The sequence below is a fragment of the Hyla sarda genome, chromosome 8 (genome assembly GCF_029499605.1).
Source record: "Hyla sarda isolate aHylSar1 chromosome 8, aHylSar1.hap1, whole genome shotgun sequence".
NCBI lineage: Eukaryota > Metazoa > Chordata > Amphibia > Anura > Hylidae > Hyla > Hyla sarda.
Genome location: NC_079196.1, coordinates 220629148 through 220644621, shown reverse-complemented (window position 1 = coordinate 220644621; position 15474 = coordinate 220629148). Strand labels below are relative to the sequence as shown.

The 15474-nt window shown below is 44.7% G+C and overlaps 1 protein-coding gene across 3 annotated transcripts in view; it reads right to left on the bottom strand.

The window, feature by feature from the left end:
* Positions 1–15474, bottom strand: part of CFAP70 (cilia and flagella associated protein 70) — a 69044-nt gene that overhangs the window by 20105 nt on the left and 33465 nt on the right. For all 3 annotated transcript variants that reach the window (XM_056536475.1, XM_056536476.1, XM_056536477.1), the window contains 7 exons: positions 14169–14333; positions 10602–10688; positions 8724–8815; positions 5568–5628; positions 5283–5474; positions 4001–4132; positions 1133–1258 (listed from right to left, as the gene is read on the bottom strand). In XM_056536475.1, coding sequence (XP_056392450.1) covers positions 1133–1258; positions 4001–4132; positions 5283–5474; positions 5568–5628; positions 8724–8815; positions 10602–10688; positions 14169–14333 — 855 coding nt within the window. The remainder of the gene's footprint in view (positions 1–1132; positions 1259–4000; positions 4133–5282; positions 5475–5567; positions 5629–8723; positions 8816–10601; positions 10689–14168; positions 14334–15474) is intronic.

Sequence of the window (15474 nt, the reverse complement as noted above, 5' to 3'; positions counted from 1 at the left end):
AACTTTGATCACGGTGTCTAAAGGGTTAATATGGGACATTGACCCAATTGGCGATGTCCGGCATTACCCGTGGGTCCCGGTTGCTAATGGCAACTGTGAATCACTGTGTATGAAGCGTGCTCAGCTCCTGAGCGGGCTTCATATGGCGGGAGCGGGCATAGGACGTACATGTACCCTTCAAGCCCTTATTCCTGTGAAAAATATTTTTTTTCGTTATCAACTGGCTCCAGAAAGTTAAACAGATTTGTAAATTACTTCTATAAAACAAATCTTAATCCTACCAGTACTTATCAGCTGCTAAAATTGATTATTTTCTTTTATGTCTGACTACAGTGCTCTCTGCTGACACCTCTGTCTATCTTAGGAACTGTCCAGAGTAGGAACAAATCCCCATAGCAAACCTCTCCTCCTCTGGACAGTTCCTGAGACAGACAGAGATGTCAGCAGAGAGCACTGTGGTCAGACAGAAAAGAATAACTCAACTTCAGCATCTGATAAGTACTGGTAGGATTAAGGGTTTTTTATAGAAGTAATATACAAATCTGTTTAACTTACTCGAGCCAGTTTATATGAAAAAAAATAAAGGGGTACTCCACTGCTCAGCGTTTGGAACAAACTGTTCTGAACGCTGGATCCGGGAGCTTGTGATATCAAAGCCCCGCCCCCTCATGCTGTCACACCCCTCCCCCTCAATGCAAGTCTATGGGAGGGGGCGTGACAGCCGTCACGCCCCCTCCCATAGACATGCATTGAGGGGATGGGGTGTAACGTCGTGAGGGGGCGGGGTTATGATGTCACAAGCTCCAGGAGTTCGGAACAGTTTGTTCCAAACCCTGAGCAGCGGAGTACCCCTTTAAGGGGTTAAAGGTGTACTTCAGCATTTAGAAACACAAGAGAGGGCATAGGTGTCTAATCGCGGGGGTCAGAGTTCTAGGACTCCCTGCAATTTCCAGAATGGGCCAATTCTGCATGGAACACGGGGTCGGTACACGCTCCGTGCATTCTCTATGGTAGTGCCGGAGCAGCGCTGTGTACGCAGGACTAGATCAGCAGTGCCGGAGCTGCTTTTATTTCCTAGTGACAATACATATAATAAAAAGAATCCACTTTTTCCCCAGCCAAGTGTCCGCACCTCCTGATAATACATTTCCGCCAGGTTATAATCTTCTGACATTTCGGCCTCCTTGGCGAATCGCAGAAGCTGATCCGTGTCCGTCATGGGGTCAGTCAACACCTCCTCTCTGTCATCAAACAGGGTCTATGAGAAAGACAGATATGGGGGATTTATCTATGAATCATGGTCTACAGAATAAAGCCTCTCTCCACCTCGAGAACACGTTTTTTTAAACTGTCCCAATGCATCTGAAATGATAAAAACAAAATGTAGCAACTTTGATCAAAACTTTCCTATCGTTTTGTTTCTACAGCTCCTATATAGATTTATGTGTCTCCATGGTAACAGACTACAAACAAACCCTGTGTAGTCTGATCCTGCAGTCGTGTGTTACTTCACTCCATCCATCCATACATTTGGTAGATTAAAGGAGTAGTTCAGTGGTGAACAACTTATCCCCTATCCTAAGGATAGGGGATAAGTTGCAGATCGCGGGGGGGTCCGACCGCTGGGGCCCCCCGCAATCTCCTGCACGGAGCCCCGACAGCCCGCGGGAAGGGGGCGTGTCGACCTCCGCACGAGGCGGCGGCCGACACGCCCCCTCAATACAACTCTATGGCAGAGCCGAAGCGCTGCCTTCGTCAATCTCCAGCTCTGCCATTGAGATGTATTGAGGGGGGTGTCGGCCGCCGCTTCGTGTGGAAGTCGACACCCGCTATCTGGCCGGAGAGCCTGGCCCCCGTACAGAGGGATCGCAGGGGGCCCCAGCAGTCGGACCCCCCGCAATCTCAAACTTATCCCCTATCCTTAGGATAGGGGATAAGTTTTTCACCACTGGACTACCCCTTTAAAGGGTATTCTAGGTTTATAAAGTGATCCCTCAACTTACAATGGCCTCAACATACAATAGTTTCAACATACAATGTTTTTTTCTGGACCATTGTAACTTGAAACTAGACTCAACATACAATGTACAGACAGTCCAGATCTGTGAAACGTGTGACAACTGGAGGAACTGACCAGTCAGAATGGGCATTTTACTGGTAAATCCCCTGTATTACTGAAGTGTATGCACTGACTGGCTGTCTGGTAGCGCCCCCTACAGTACAGGGAGGAACTACAAGTTCTGTACTACTCCTTACCTGTGCCAGGGTTAGCTGCTCCTTTGGACTCCAAGTAATGGCGGCTCCATTTGGGACACTGTGTGTACTGTACAGGACCCTGAAGAAGTTCCTGTCCTCTAAATAAAACATTGATTCCCAACCAGGGTGCCTCCAGTTGTTGCAAAACCACAACTCCCAGCATGCCCGGACAGCCAACGGCTGTCCGGGCATGCTGGGAGTTGTAGTTTTGCAACAGCTGGAGGCACCCTGGTTGGGAAACACTGACATAGACAGTGATTTACAGCTTCCAGCGGCTTTTTCTTAATTTTATATGTAAGGACTTGATTTATCTATATTAGTTATATACTTATTTTTCTTTAATCCTCACTTTTTCCTATTTTTGGATGACATTTTGGGGCTTCAGAACCAATTACCAGGTTTGCATAGAGTTCTGGTCTCAACATACAATGGTTTCAACATACAATGGTCGTCCTGGAACCGATTAATATTGTAACTTGAGGGACCACTGTACATCTTATCCCCTATCCAAAGGATAGGTAATAAGATGTATGATCGCGGGGATCCTACCGCTAGGGACCCCCGCGATCTTGGTGCAGCCCCCGGCCTCCGAGACGGGGACGTGACGTTACGGCCACGCACACTAGTGATGTCACGCCGCACCCCCTCCATTCATGTCTATGGGATGGGTCGTGACGGCCGTCACAATCTCCTTCCCATAGACATGAATGGAGGGGGTGTGGTGTGACATCACTAGGTGTGACGTCATAGGGGGGGCGTGGCCGTGACGTCACGTCCCCATCTTAGAGGCAGTGCCCGGCACAGAATGCCAGGGGCTGCACCAAGATCGCAGGGGTCCCCTGCGACGGGACCCCTGCGATCATACATCTTATCACCTATCCTTTGGATAGGGGATAAGATTTTAAAACCCGGAATACCCCTTTAATCTACCAAATGTATAGATGGATGGAGTGAAGTAACACACGACTGCAGGATCAGACTACACAGGGTTTGTTTGTAGTCTGTTACCATGGAGACACATAGATCTGTATATAGGAGCTGTAGAAACAAAAGGATAGATGTATAAACCCAGAATACCCCTTTAAAGGGGTACTCCACTGGAAATCTTTTTTTTTTTAAATCAACTGGTGCCAGAAAGTTAAACAGATTTGTAAATTACTTCTATAAAAAAAAATCTTAATCCTTCCAGTACTTATTAGCTGCTGAATACTACAGAGGAAATTCTTTTTCTTTTTGGAACACAGAGCTCTCTGCTGACATCACGAGCACAGTGCTCTCTGCTGACATCTCTGTCCATTTTAAGATCTGTCCAGAGTAGGAGAAAATCCCCATAGCAAACATATGCTGCACTGGACAGTTCCTAAAATGGACCGAGATGTCAGCAGAGAGCACTGTGGTCATGATGTCAGCAGAGAGCTCTGTGTTCCAAAAAGAAAAGAATTTCCTCTGTAATATTCAGCAGCTAATAAGTACTGGAAGGATTAAGATTTTTAAATAGAAGTAATTTACAAATCTGTTTAACATTCTGGCACCAGTTGATTTGAAAAAAAAAAAAACCAAAAAAAAAATTGTTTTCCACCGGAGTACCCCTTTAACAAGAAAAGAAGGAACTTATCGAAAGCAAGGTCAGACTACGCACGGTTTATCTGCACTTTGTTGCAATGGAGATGAATAGGTCTGTATAGGAGTTGTAGTTACATAACTTTAGGACATTTTTAGTTTTATGTAATATTTTTTTAGGTACCTTGTTAAGAGAAATGTGCATCTGATCCACGAGGTAAATGTACAGCTCACTCAGGAAAGCCTGCAGCTGGTCGCGGTCCTGGAAAGCGGTGGTCCTCAGGTACTTCTCCCTCACGATCTTCACCACTGAGTGCTGCACACAGACACATGTTTCATTGCACAAGGAATGCGTTTTATTACTATTTAAAGGGGTACTCCACTAGAAAAAAAAAATTTTTATCAACTGGTGCCAGAAAGTTAAACAGATTTGTAAATTACTTCTATTTAAAAATCTTACTCCTTCCAGTACTTATCAGCTGCTGTATTTTCCAGAGGAAGTAGTTTTCTTTTTGAATTGCCATTCTGTCTGTCCACAGTGCTCTCTGCTGACACCTCTGTCCATGTCAGGAACTGTTCAGAGCAGGAGCAAAAGCCCCATCGAAAACCTATGATGCTCTGGACAGTTCCTGAAATGGACAGAGGTGTCAGCAGAGAGTAATGTGGTCATGCAGAAAGGAAATTCAAAAAGAAAAAAAAACTTCCTGTGGATTATATAGCAGCTGATAAGTACTGAAAGGATTAAGATTTTACAAACCTGTTTAACTTTCTGGCACCAGTTGATTTAAAAAAAAAAAATGTTTTCCAGTGGAGTACCCCTTTAACTTTCTGGAGCCAGTTTTTCACTGGGATACCCCTTTAAAGTGAATGAAGTTGTTATACCACACAAAGTCTGAAGATGGGGTGGCGCTGTTTTTCTATTCTTCGATAAGTTCTTTAAAGGGGTACACTTTTTTTTTAAATCCACTGGTGCCAGAAAGTTAAACAGATTTGTAAATTACTTCTATTTAAAAATCTTAACCCTTCCAGTACTTATCAGCTGCTGTATTCTCCACAGGAAGTTCTTTTCTTTTTGAATTTATTTTCTGTCTGACCACAGTGCTCTCTGCTGCCACCTCTGTCCATGTCAGGAACTGTCCAGAGCAGGAGAGGTTTGCTATAAGGATTTTCTCCTGCTCTGGACAGTTCCTGACATGGACAGAGGTGTCAGCAGAGAGCACCGTGGTCAGACAGAAAGGAAATTCAAAAAGAAAAGAACTTCCTGTGGAGAATACAGCAGCTGATAAGTACTGGAAGGGTTAAGATTTTTAAATAGAAGTAATTTACAAATCTGTTTAACTTTCTGCCACCAGATGATTAAAAAAATTGTTTTTTTTTACAGGCGCTGCTCCGGCCACCTTGCTGTGCAGGAAAAAAAACGTAGAAATAGATCAGTCATGAAGGGTTACAATTACAATCAGATCTACCTTGAGCTGTTCCTTGAAGGCAAAGTATTTCCCAGAGCAGTTTAGCTCATAGTTCAGTTGACACTTCTGTTCCTCTAAGACTTGTGGATCCACATCTACTGCATTGGTCTCTTGTTGTCCAAACAGCTGGCAGTACTCATCCAAGATGGCGCTGGTGATGCTGGAGACCTGGCTGTGGTAATCTGCGACCGCCTGAGGAGGATACACACATGATCGGGTCAATATTGTCCCATGTATGGTGGCATCATGGGAACAGAGGGCAAGACACGCAAGAGTAGTTCTCACCTTCTGTGCCCCGGCCGACCGCCGACCAATCTGAGGCCTGACTGGTACCAGCTCCTTTACCCTGCAAAGATTATGGTCATGTGAGAAGTCAAACAACTCAGAATGTTCAATAAAGAAATAAATAGATGCTTGTGCCTAACATTACAGCTATTACAAAACTACAACTCCAAGCAAGTTAGGCTGCATTCACACCAGGTTTTTGCAATACAGTTTCCGTATCAGGTTTTTGATGGAAAAACGGATTCCTCGAAACCGGACTAAACTGTATCAAAACGTGTGTACAAATTTTAGTCCGTATACGGTTTGAAAAATGATGTCCGGTTGCATCCGTTTTTTAAGAAAAAAAAACATATACATTTTTAACTTTTCACTCCATTATGAATAAAGTTTCACTTGTTTGATTGAAATTCCAAGAAAAAAAAAAACTGTGCAAAGTCAAAAGCCGTATGGTGCAACCCGGATACGACCGTACGCACATACAGTTCTGTACGGTTACCAATGACTCCCATGTTAAAAAAAAAAAATGTATACAGTTTAATACTGTTTTTCACCCGGACCAAAAACCATGGTAGGCTGCGGTTTTGGGTCCGGGAAAAAATAAAATAAACCGTACAGGATGCAACCGGATGCATTGTTTGGCGTACGGGTTTCAATACGGTTCCATACGGTTTTCACATTGAAAACGTAAACGGGAACTCTATAGCAAAAACGTGATGTGAATGCAGCCTTAAAGGGGTACTCCAGTGGAAAACTTTTTATTTTTTTATCAACTGGTGCCAGAAAGTTAAACAGATTTGTAAATTAGTTCTTTTAAAAAATCTTAATCCTTCCAGTACTTATTGGCTGTTGAATACTACAGAGGAAATGGTTTTCTTTTTGGAACACAGAGCTCTCTGCTGACATCATGACCACAGTGCTCTCTGCTGACACCTCTGTCCATTTTAGGAACTGTCCAGAGCAGCATATGTTTTCTATGGGGATTTTCTCCTACTCTAGACAGTTCCTAAAATGGACAGAGATGTCAGCAGAGAGCACTGTGCTCGTGATGTCAGCAGAGAGCTCTGTGTTCCAAAAAGAAAAGAATTTCCTCTGTAGTATTCAGCAGCTAATAAGTACTGGAAGGATTAAGATTTTTTAATAGAAGAAATGTACAAATCTGTTTAACTTTCTGGCACCAGTAGATAAAAAAAAAAAAAAGTTTTCCACCGGAGTAACCCTTTAAAGGGGTATTCCAGGCAAAAACTTTTTTTTTTATATATCAACTGGCTCCGGAAAGTTGTAAAGTTGAAAACAGATTTGTAAATTACTTCTATTAAAAAATCTTAATCCTTCCAATAGTTATTAGCTTCTGAAGTTGAGTTGCTGTTTTTTGTCTAACTGCTTTCAGATGACTCACGTTCCGGGAGCTGTGCAGTTCCTATGGGGATATTTTCCCATCATGCACAGCTCCCGGGACGTGACATCATCATTGAGCAGTTAGACAGAAAACTTCAGAAGCTAATAACTATTGGAAGGATTAAGATTTTTTAATAGAAGTAATTTACAAATCTGTTTAACTTTCCGGAGCCAGTTGATATATATAAAAAAAAGTTTTTGCCTGGAATACCCCTTTAAATGCACTTTTTACATTGCACGGATCCCTCAACATACGATGGATTTGACAAACGATGGGTCGCTTGGAAGGAATTACCATTGTATGTTGAGGGACCACTGTACCCTGTAGAATTTATTTCTAGGTCTCGTGTTTCTTTACAGGGTAAATTGAGTCATTCTGTAAATGGTTAATGCTTATCTTTAGCTACAGCCTTATTCTACTCAAGTAGTATCCAAAGAAATCTCAGCACTCACCTCTTGCTTCTGAAATCTTCAGTGTTTATTCACACACAGTACAGTTCACAGCACTGTAGTAGGCGTATGCCGAAACGCGTCTAAACACAGTGCTGTGACCGTATTGTACACTGTAACTTGTTCCTGATGCCAAAGAAAAATAAAAACAATGGTAGTCCTGACATTGAAGATTATCTTTCAACTGGTCATGTGATGCATTTCATCCAATGACCTCATCAAAAGAGTTGTTTATTTGGCTTAAAGGGGTACTCCACTGGAAAACATTTTTATTTATTTTTTTTTAAATCAACTGATGCCAGAAAGTTAAACAGATTTGTAAATTACTTCTATTAAAAAATATTAATACTTCCAGTACTTGTCAGCTGCTGTTATGATCCACAGGAAGTTCTTTTCTTTTTTGAATTTCCTTTCTGTCTGATTACAGTGCTCTCTGCTGACACCTTTGTCCATTTTAGGAACTGTCCAGAGTAGGAGCAAATCCCCATAGAAAACCTCTTCTGCTCTGGACAGTTCCTGACATAAACAGAGGTGTCAGCAGAAAGCACTGTGGTCAGACAGAAAGGAAATTCAAAAAGAAAATAACTTCCTGTGGATCATACAGCAGCTGATAAGTACTAGAAGGATTAAGATTTTTGAATAGAAGTAATTTACAAATCTGTTTAAAGGGGTACTCCACTGGAAAATATTTTCTTTTAAATGAACTGGTGTCCGAAAGTTACACAGATTTGTCAATTGCTTCTATTAAGAAATCTTAATCCTTCCAGTACTTATCAGCTGTTGTATACTACAGAGGAAGTTCATTTCTTTTTGAATTTCCTTTCTGTCTGACCACAGTGCTCTCTGCTGACACCTCTGTCTATTTTAGCAACTGTCCAGAGTAGGAGAAAATCCCCATAGCAAACCTCTCCTGGTCTGGACAGTTCCTGACATGGACAGAGGTGTCAGCAGAGAGCACTGTGGTCAGGCAGAAAGGAAATTCTAAAAGAAAAGAACTTCCTCTGGAGCATACAGCAGCTGATAACTACAGGAAGGATTAAGATTTTTAATAGAAGTAATTTACAAATCTGTTTAACTTTCTGACACCAGTTGATTTAAAAGAAAATGTTTTCCTGTGGAGTACCCCTTTAAAAAGAAGCACATGTCCAGTAGAGTGTGGTACCAAGGCTTATGGCCACATATACGATCATGCCCTGAATCTGAGGCAGCATAAGCAGCACGGCACGTAGTGATGTCTAGTATGACAGGACATCCAGGACAGTCCACATCTGGGACCGACACATGGTTTATAATCCATAACATGGCACTCACTTCAAAGCCATCTCCTCAGCCATCCGCTTGGGGACTAATGGCTTCTCCAGCGTCAGCTCCAGTACCAGGTATGTCCCAGAATCCACATATTGCTGCAGAGAGATGAGAAGTGTCATGTGACCAGTCATGTGACAAGTCTCGTAGATAAAGGGGATGAATCTGATCAAATATGTTAAGAAAAGACTATAAAGGGGGACATGGCCGGAATGGAGAGCTGAGCGGTCACACATTACTGTGCTCCCGCTAACCCAGCGCTAATCACCCTGACTGGGCCCCAACTCACGGTTTTGGTCCGGGGGTGTTGCGGAGGAGCTACTGATTACTCCGGTGCTTCTTCCGGGCACGGACGCAGGTGGAGTGAAGAGCTCCGGGACCGGAGCGGTGTAGGCCCTGCCAGGGAAAGAGGACTCCTGGGATCTGCGAGTCGGCGAGCTGCTGGAGACATCGGTGGAGGCGGAGGAGCGCTTGGTGAGCGGAGGGCTGGTGACGGGGCGGACATAGAGGCCCTTAGTGAATAAAGGCTATCTGCCATTGCGGACTTTCGTGGGCGGGGCTTCTGGTTGCCATGGTTACTCCTGCGGCCCGGGAAGTGTTGGCCTAGGAGTGTGCTGCTGCTGAGGCTGGAGGAGACCCGTCAGCTTTAACCCCTGTGGTCCCTGCTGACCTTCTGGACTCCATTCCCCTTGGGCACTACTGGCCTGCTAGCCCTGGACATCGTGAGGTGACGGTGGTGTGGTGCGGTCCCCTCCATCTCCTGAGACCTGGGACTGTTGGGCTTGTGTCCCTATCCCTACACTGAGGGGCTTTGTCCTCCCCTCCCCCCTTGCTCTCCTGTGAGTTCCGGGGTGCTGCTGTGGGGACTCTGTGCTGCTCCATTCTCCTGGCTCCTCCTGAGCCCTCTGGCTCTCTCCCTGCTTTCATCTGAATATCCTGAGGGTCTGCCTGGGCCCTGTAAATCACCCCTATCAGCTCCGCAATACTGGTTTGCTGGACTTTGTGGTGCTTACACTGTTGATGAATATGGGGGGTCCGAGAGGACGCAATAAGAAGTCCAAGCATGCGGCTGAGGCTGCCAGACAATCTATGTAAAATGAGGTTTCCTCTGAGGAGGGTCTCCACCTGGCAGTGACCATGCTAGACGTGATTCCTGTGCTCCTACCCCGCTGGTTTCTAAGGTCTCGGCACATGCCGCTAAAGCCAATTTAGCAGGCCCGCGGAGGCTACGGATGGATCGTCTCTGCACCTTCTCCTCCCATGTTCTTCGCTCTCCTTGCTCTCAGAGATGTTGTTCTCCTCCTCATTCTTCTTGCCCAGTGGATCAGACATTTACGCAGTTGTTGGCGGCATTTACCTCTTGCCAAATCATGATGGTTTCCAAAGTTGATGAACTCAGACAGGAATTTCCTTCTTCATGAGACTTAAAAGCTTTGTGAACGCACCGGGGAGGTGGAACGCAGAGTCCCCACTGCTGCAGATACTCTACAACCTATTCCTGCGCAGATAACCTCCATGCAGCGACAAATGAAGACTGTACTGGATAGAGCCGATGATCTTGAGAATAGGCGCAACAACATCCGCCTGGTGGGCCTTCCTGAGAAAGCGGAAGGCTCAGATCCTGTGGCCTTTCTGGAAACTTGGCTGAAGGAAATTTTACCACCGGATACCTTCCCACCCTACCTTACAGTGGAGAGGGCGCAACGGGTTCCGGCCGCCTCCCAGACCGTTTCTGGGGAAGCTCCTCCACTACAGAGACGCTATCCTGAGAGCTGTGCGCTACAATGACAGTACGGTGGCTTTCTATCTATCTACCTCCCACTATGAATATGTGGACCCTCTGATCTGCATTATTCACACGTGACGTAGTATTATGTTGGGTACCTGCCCTTCGACGTTCACTGATGGAGTCTGGTTTCTCACCGCTGGGTCAATGTCTGCCACCTCTGAGGATCGCAACACAGCGGACATCTGCAGGAGGGAATAGAGAAGCTTTAATAAGGAAATGATAAGTATTTGTAATGAAATGTATGTTTATAATAACCCCACCAGCAGAATAGTGAGTGCAGCTCTGGGGTATAATACAGGATGTAACTCAGGATCAGTACAGGATAAGTAATGTAATGTATGTACACAGTGACCTCACCAGCAGAATAGTGAGTACAGCTCTGGAGTATAATACAGGATATAACTCAGGATCAGTACAGGATAAGTAATGTAATGTATGTACACAGTGACCCCACCAGCAGAATAGTGAGTACAGCTCTGGAGTATAATACAGGATATAACTCAGGATCAGTACAGGATAAGTAATGTAATGTATATACACAGTGACCCCACCAGCAGAATAGTGAGTACAGCTCTGGAGTATAATACAGGATATAACTCAGGATCAGTACAGGATAAGTAATGTAATGTATGTACACAGTGACCTCACCAGCAGAATAGTGAGTACAGCTCTGGAGTATAATACAGGATATAACTCAGGATCAGTACAGGATAAGTAATGTAATGTATGTACACAGTGACCCCACCAGCAGAATAGTGAGTACAGCTCTGGAGTATAATACAGGATATAATCAGGATCAGTAAAGGATAAGTAATGTAATGTGTGTACACAGTGACCTCACCAGCAGAATAGTGAGTACAGCTCTGGACTATATTACAGGATATAACCCAGGATCAGTACAGGATAAGTAATGTAATGTATGTACACAGTGACCTCACCAGCAGAATAGTGAGTACAGCTCTGGGGTATAATACAGGATATGACTCAGGATCAGTACAGGATAAGTAATGTAATGTATGTACACAGTGACCTCACCAGCAGAATAGTGAGTGCAGCTCTGGAGTATAATACAGGATATAACTCAGGATCAGTACAGGATAAGTAATGTAATGTATGTACACAGTGACCTCACCAGCAGAATAGTGAGTACAGCTCTGGAGTATAATACAGGATATAACTCAGGATCAGTACAGGATAAGTAATGTAATGTATGTATACAGTGACCACACCAGCAGAATAGTGAGTACAGCTCTGGAGTATAATACAGGAAATAACTCAGGATCAGTACAGGATAAGTAATTTAATGTATGTACACAGTGATCTCACCAGCAGAATAGTGAGTACAGCTCTGGAGTATAATACAGGATATAACTCAGGATCAGTACAGGATAAGTAATGTAATGTATGTACACAGTGATCTCACCAGCAGAATAGTGAGTACAGCTCTGGAGTATAATACAGGATATAACTCAGGATCAGTACAGGATAAGTAATGTAATGTATGTACACAGTGACCTCACCAGCAGAATAGTGAGTACAGCTCTGGAGTATAATACAGGATATAACTCAGGATAAGTAATGTATGTACTGAGTGAATTGTAGAAGGTGGACAATCCCCTTTATTGACAAACAGGGCAAAATAGTGACATTCCACTGGGGGGTGTCATTTTGTTTCACCCATGGGGGTGGAGGCGCTCACTAGTATCAGACCTGCTCAGGCCAAGTAATGTTTGGCTGGGTGTCTTGTTACAAAGTATCATGGTCCTATTAAATTCTAGCTGATTCTGCGTTCCATACAGAGATGCTCGGTAACCTGCAGTACATTAGGCCGTTCTCAGTACCGTGGTGCAGAATAATGACCTTCATGTCTAGCGTCTCAAGGCCGCCATCTTTTATAAGACGCCTCTTGGCAGTAACACTTATCATCTAGAGCTCCCAGGACGCTTTGTGTGTCTTTTATATGGAAAGACTTTCTCCATGGTCCCTGCTTTATAAATCATCTGGAAATACAACAGCCGAGGAAGCGGAGAATATCGTAAGGAACCAAAATACCTGCTGCCCATAGACAAAGAGGATCAGCCTGGCTTCATCTATATAGTCCAGTGTTTCCCATCCAGGGTGCCTCCAGCTGTTGCAAAACTACAACTCCCAGCATGCCCGGACAGCCGAAGGCTGTCCGGGCATGCTGAGAGTTGTAGTTTTGCAACAGCTGGAGGCACTCTGGTTAGGAAACACTGATATGGTCTATCTGGAAGGTTTTTGATGACCGTGAAAAGGGTCCATTAGTGACTATATTTGGGTTATTTCCCGCACTTATACATGTATACTCTTGAGTTTAAAGGGATACCCTGCCGCAAACATCTTATCCCCTATCCAAAGGATAGGGGGTAAGGTGTGAAATTGTGTGGGTCCCGCCGCTGGGGACCCCCCACGATCTCCGTGCCGGCAGCGGCGGTGTCAGGAATTCGGAAGCTTGCAGCATGCCACGCCCCCTCCATTCACTTCTATGGGAGGGGGCGTGGCGGCCACATGGCCAGTCGTCAGGCACGGAGCCGAGTTCGCTCTGTGTGCCGAATAACAGGGGACCGCACTGGAGATCGCGGGCGTCCTGCCACTAACATCTTATCCTTAGATAGGGGATAAGATGTTTGCGGCAGAGTTCCCCTTTAAAGCAAATACACATATACATGCGGGAATTGACCCACACAAGTCACATTTGAGTCACTGAAGTCAATAGGGCCTGTGCCTGTATGTGTAGGTATACGCCCGTTGCTGGGGACCCCCGCGATCTCCGTGCTGGTGGCGGCGGCATCACGACCTCAGAAGCTTGCAACTTCCGCGTTTGTGACATCATGCCACGCCCCCTCCGTTCACTTCTATGGGAGGAGGCGTAACGGCTATGATGTAGCTGTTACGCCTCCTCCCATAGAAGTGAATGGAGGGGGCGTGGCGGCCGAATCGGCAGTCATCGGGCACGGGGCGGAGTTCGCTCTGTGTGCAGAATAACGGGGAGATCGCGGGCGTCCCGCCGCTAACATCTTATCCCTTATTCCTTAGATAGGGGATAAGATGTTTGCGGCAGAGTACCCCTTTTAAAGGGGTTATCCAGGAAAAAAGAAAGTTAAACAGATTTGTAAATTATTTCTATTAAAAAATCTTAATCCTTTCAGTACTTATGAGCTTCTGAAGTTTAGGTTGTTCTTTTCTGTCTAAGTAATCTCTGATGACACGTGTCTCGGGAACTGCCCAGTTTAGAAGAGGTTTGCTATGGGGATTTGCTTCTAAACTGGGCGTTTCCCGAGACACGTGTCATCAGAGATTACTTAGACAGAAAAGAACAACCTTAACTTCAGAAGCTCATAAGTACTGAAAGGATTAAGATTTTTTAATAGAAATAATTTACAAATCTGTTTTACTTTCTGGAACCAGTTGATATATAAAAAAAAGTTTTTTCCTGGAATACCCCTTTAAGCAAATACACATATACATGCGGGAATTGACCCACACAAGTCACCTTTGAGCCATTGAAGTCAATAGGGCCTGTGCCTGTATGTGTAGGTATACGTCGGCATCCTATTCTGACAGTTTGGCAACATTTATGTGACAATGAGGCCCATAGTGATGTGAACCCAGCGAACAATCACCTCCTGCACAGCGCTTACCCGTCTACCGCCTTCTTTCTCCTTGGCGCCCTTCTCGTCTTTGGCTAAGCGGCTGGGGGAGGGTTTGACATGAGGGGAGTTGAGGCCTATCGGGGCGGCTGTCAGTTTACTCATCAGACTGTTCTGCCGGACGAAGTCTCGCAGGACGCTGTGGTCACGTTTCGTCTAGAAGGAGAAATAATAGAGAGGCCAGTTAGAGATAGGACAAAGTAAAGAAAGTCTTGTCATATTGAGGGGGTAGTTATACAAGTCTGGAGATGTTATTAGGGGGTGTGGGGTCTCGCTCGAGGACCCCTGCCAATAACATCTTCTGACATATCTCAAGGTGCACATAGACTGAGTTTACAAAGAAAAATGTAATGTCATAAATTAAAGGGGTTCTCCACCATAAGGTGATTTTAGTACCTGACAGACAGTAATGGACATGATTAGGAAGGATCTGCGCTTGTCTTGGGGCTAAATGGCTATGTTGTGAGATTACCAGAACACTGTGGCTAGATTGTTGTGAACTGGTATTTCCTGTTTGAGTTTTCTTTTTTTGACTACAAATCCCATAATTCCATCTTCCTCCCTCCCACACATCAGCCACCCCACCCATTGAAACATAAATGAGATGCATCCATTCAATAGACCTGTGGTTTTCAATCAGGGTGCCTACAGCTGTTGCATTAGTTGCAGATTGATCTCTCTCCCACCAAGCGATCGCTCCACCCATTGAAGCAGACAGGCTCCCTGTCATCAGCTGACTTGTGAGTCAGGTCTCGGCCGCATTGCAGCCTGGGAAAAATCTGAGACAACAGTCATTCTGTATGCTGGTAAAAATAAATATTGGGGTGAAAATCACGAATTGTGAAAAAAACGTCACACACAGGTACAGACACTATATTTTGAACTACACTAACTTTACAGCCCCTGTAGTATAGTCAAATAAACAAAAAAAATCCTGGAAAACCCCTTTAAGATCAGTTGAGGACTGATCGCTACAACAAGCCAGGAAAAGTCTGTGCATAGCGGCGTTCTCTCCAAACTCTGTGTCATGTGACCCAGACGGTCTCAGTATGAAAGTCTATGGAACTGTCTCACTCACATAGGGAAAGAATGGGAAGAGAATCATGTGGTTGAGATCGGTCGGGGTCTAAACACCCCCAACCCCGACCGATCAAAACATTTGACATGTCCCTGGGATATGTCAAAGGTTTTTTGAACACTCAGGTATCCGTTAAAGGGGTATTCCAGGGGAAAAAAACAATGTTTTATATCAACTGGCTCCAGAAAGTAAAAAAATCTTAATCCTTTCAATAATTAT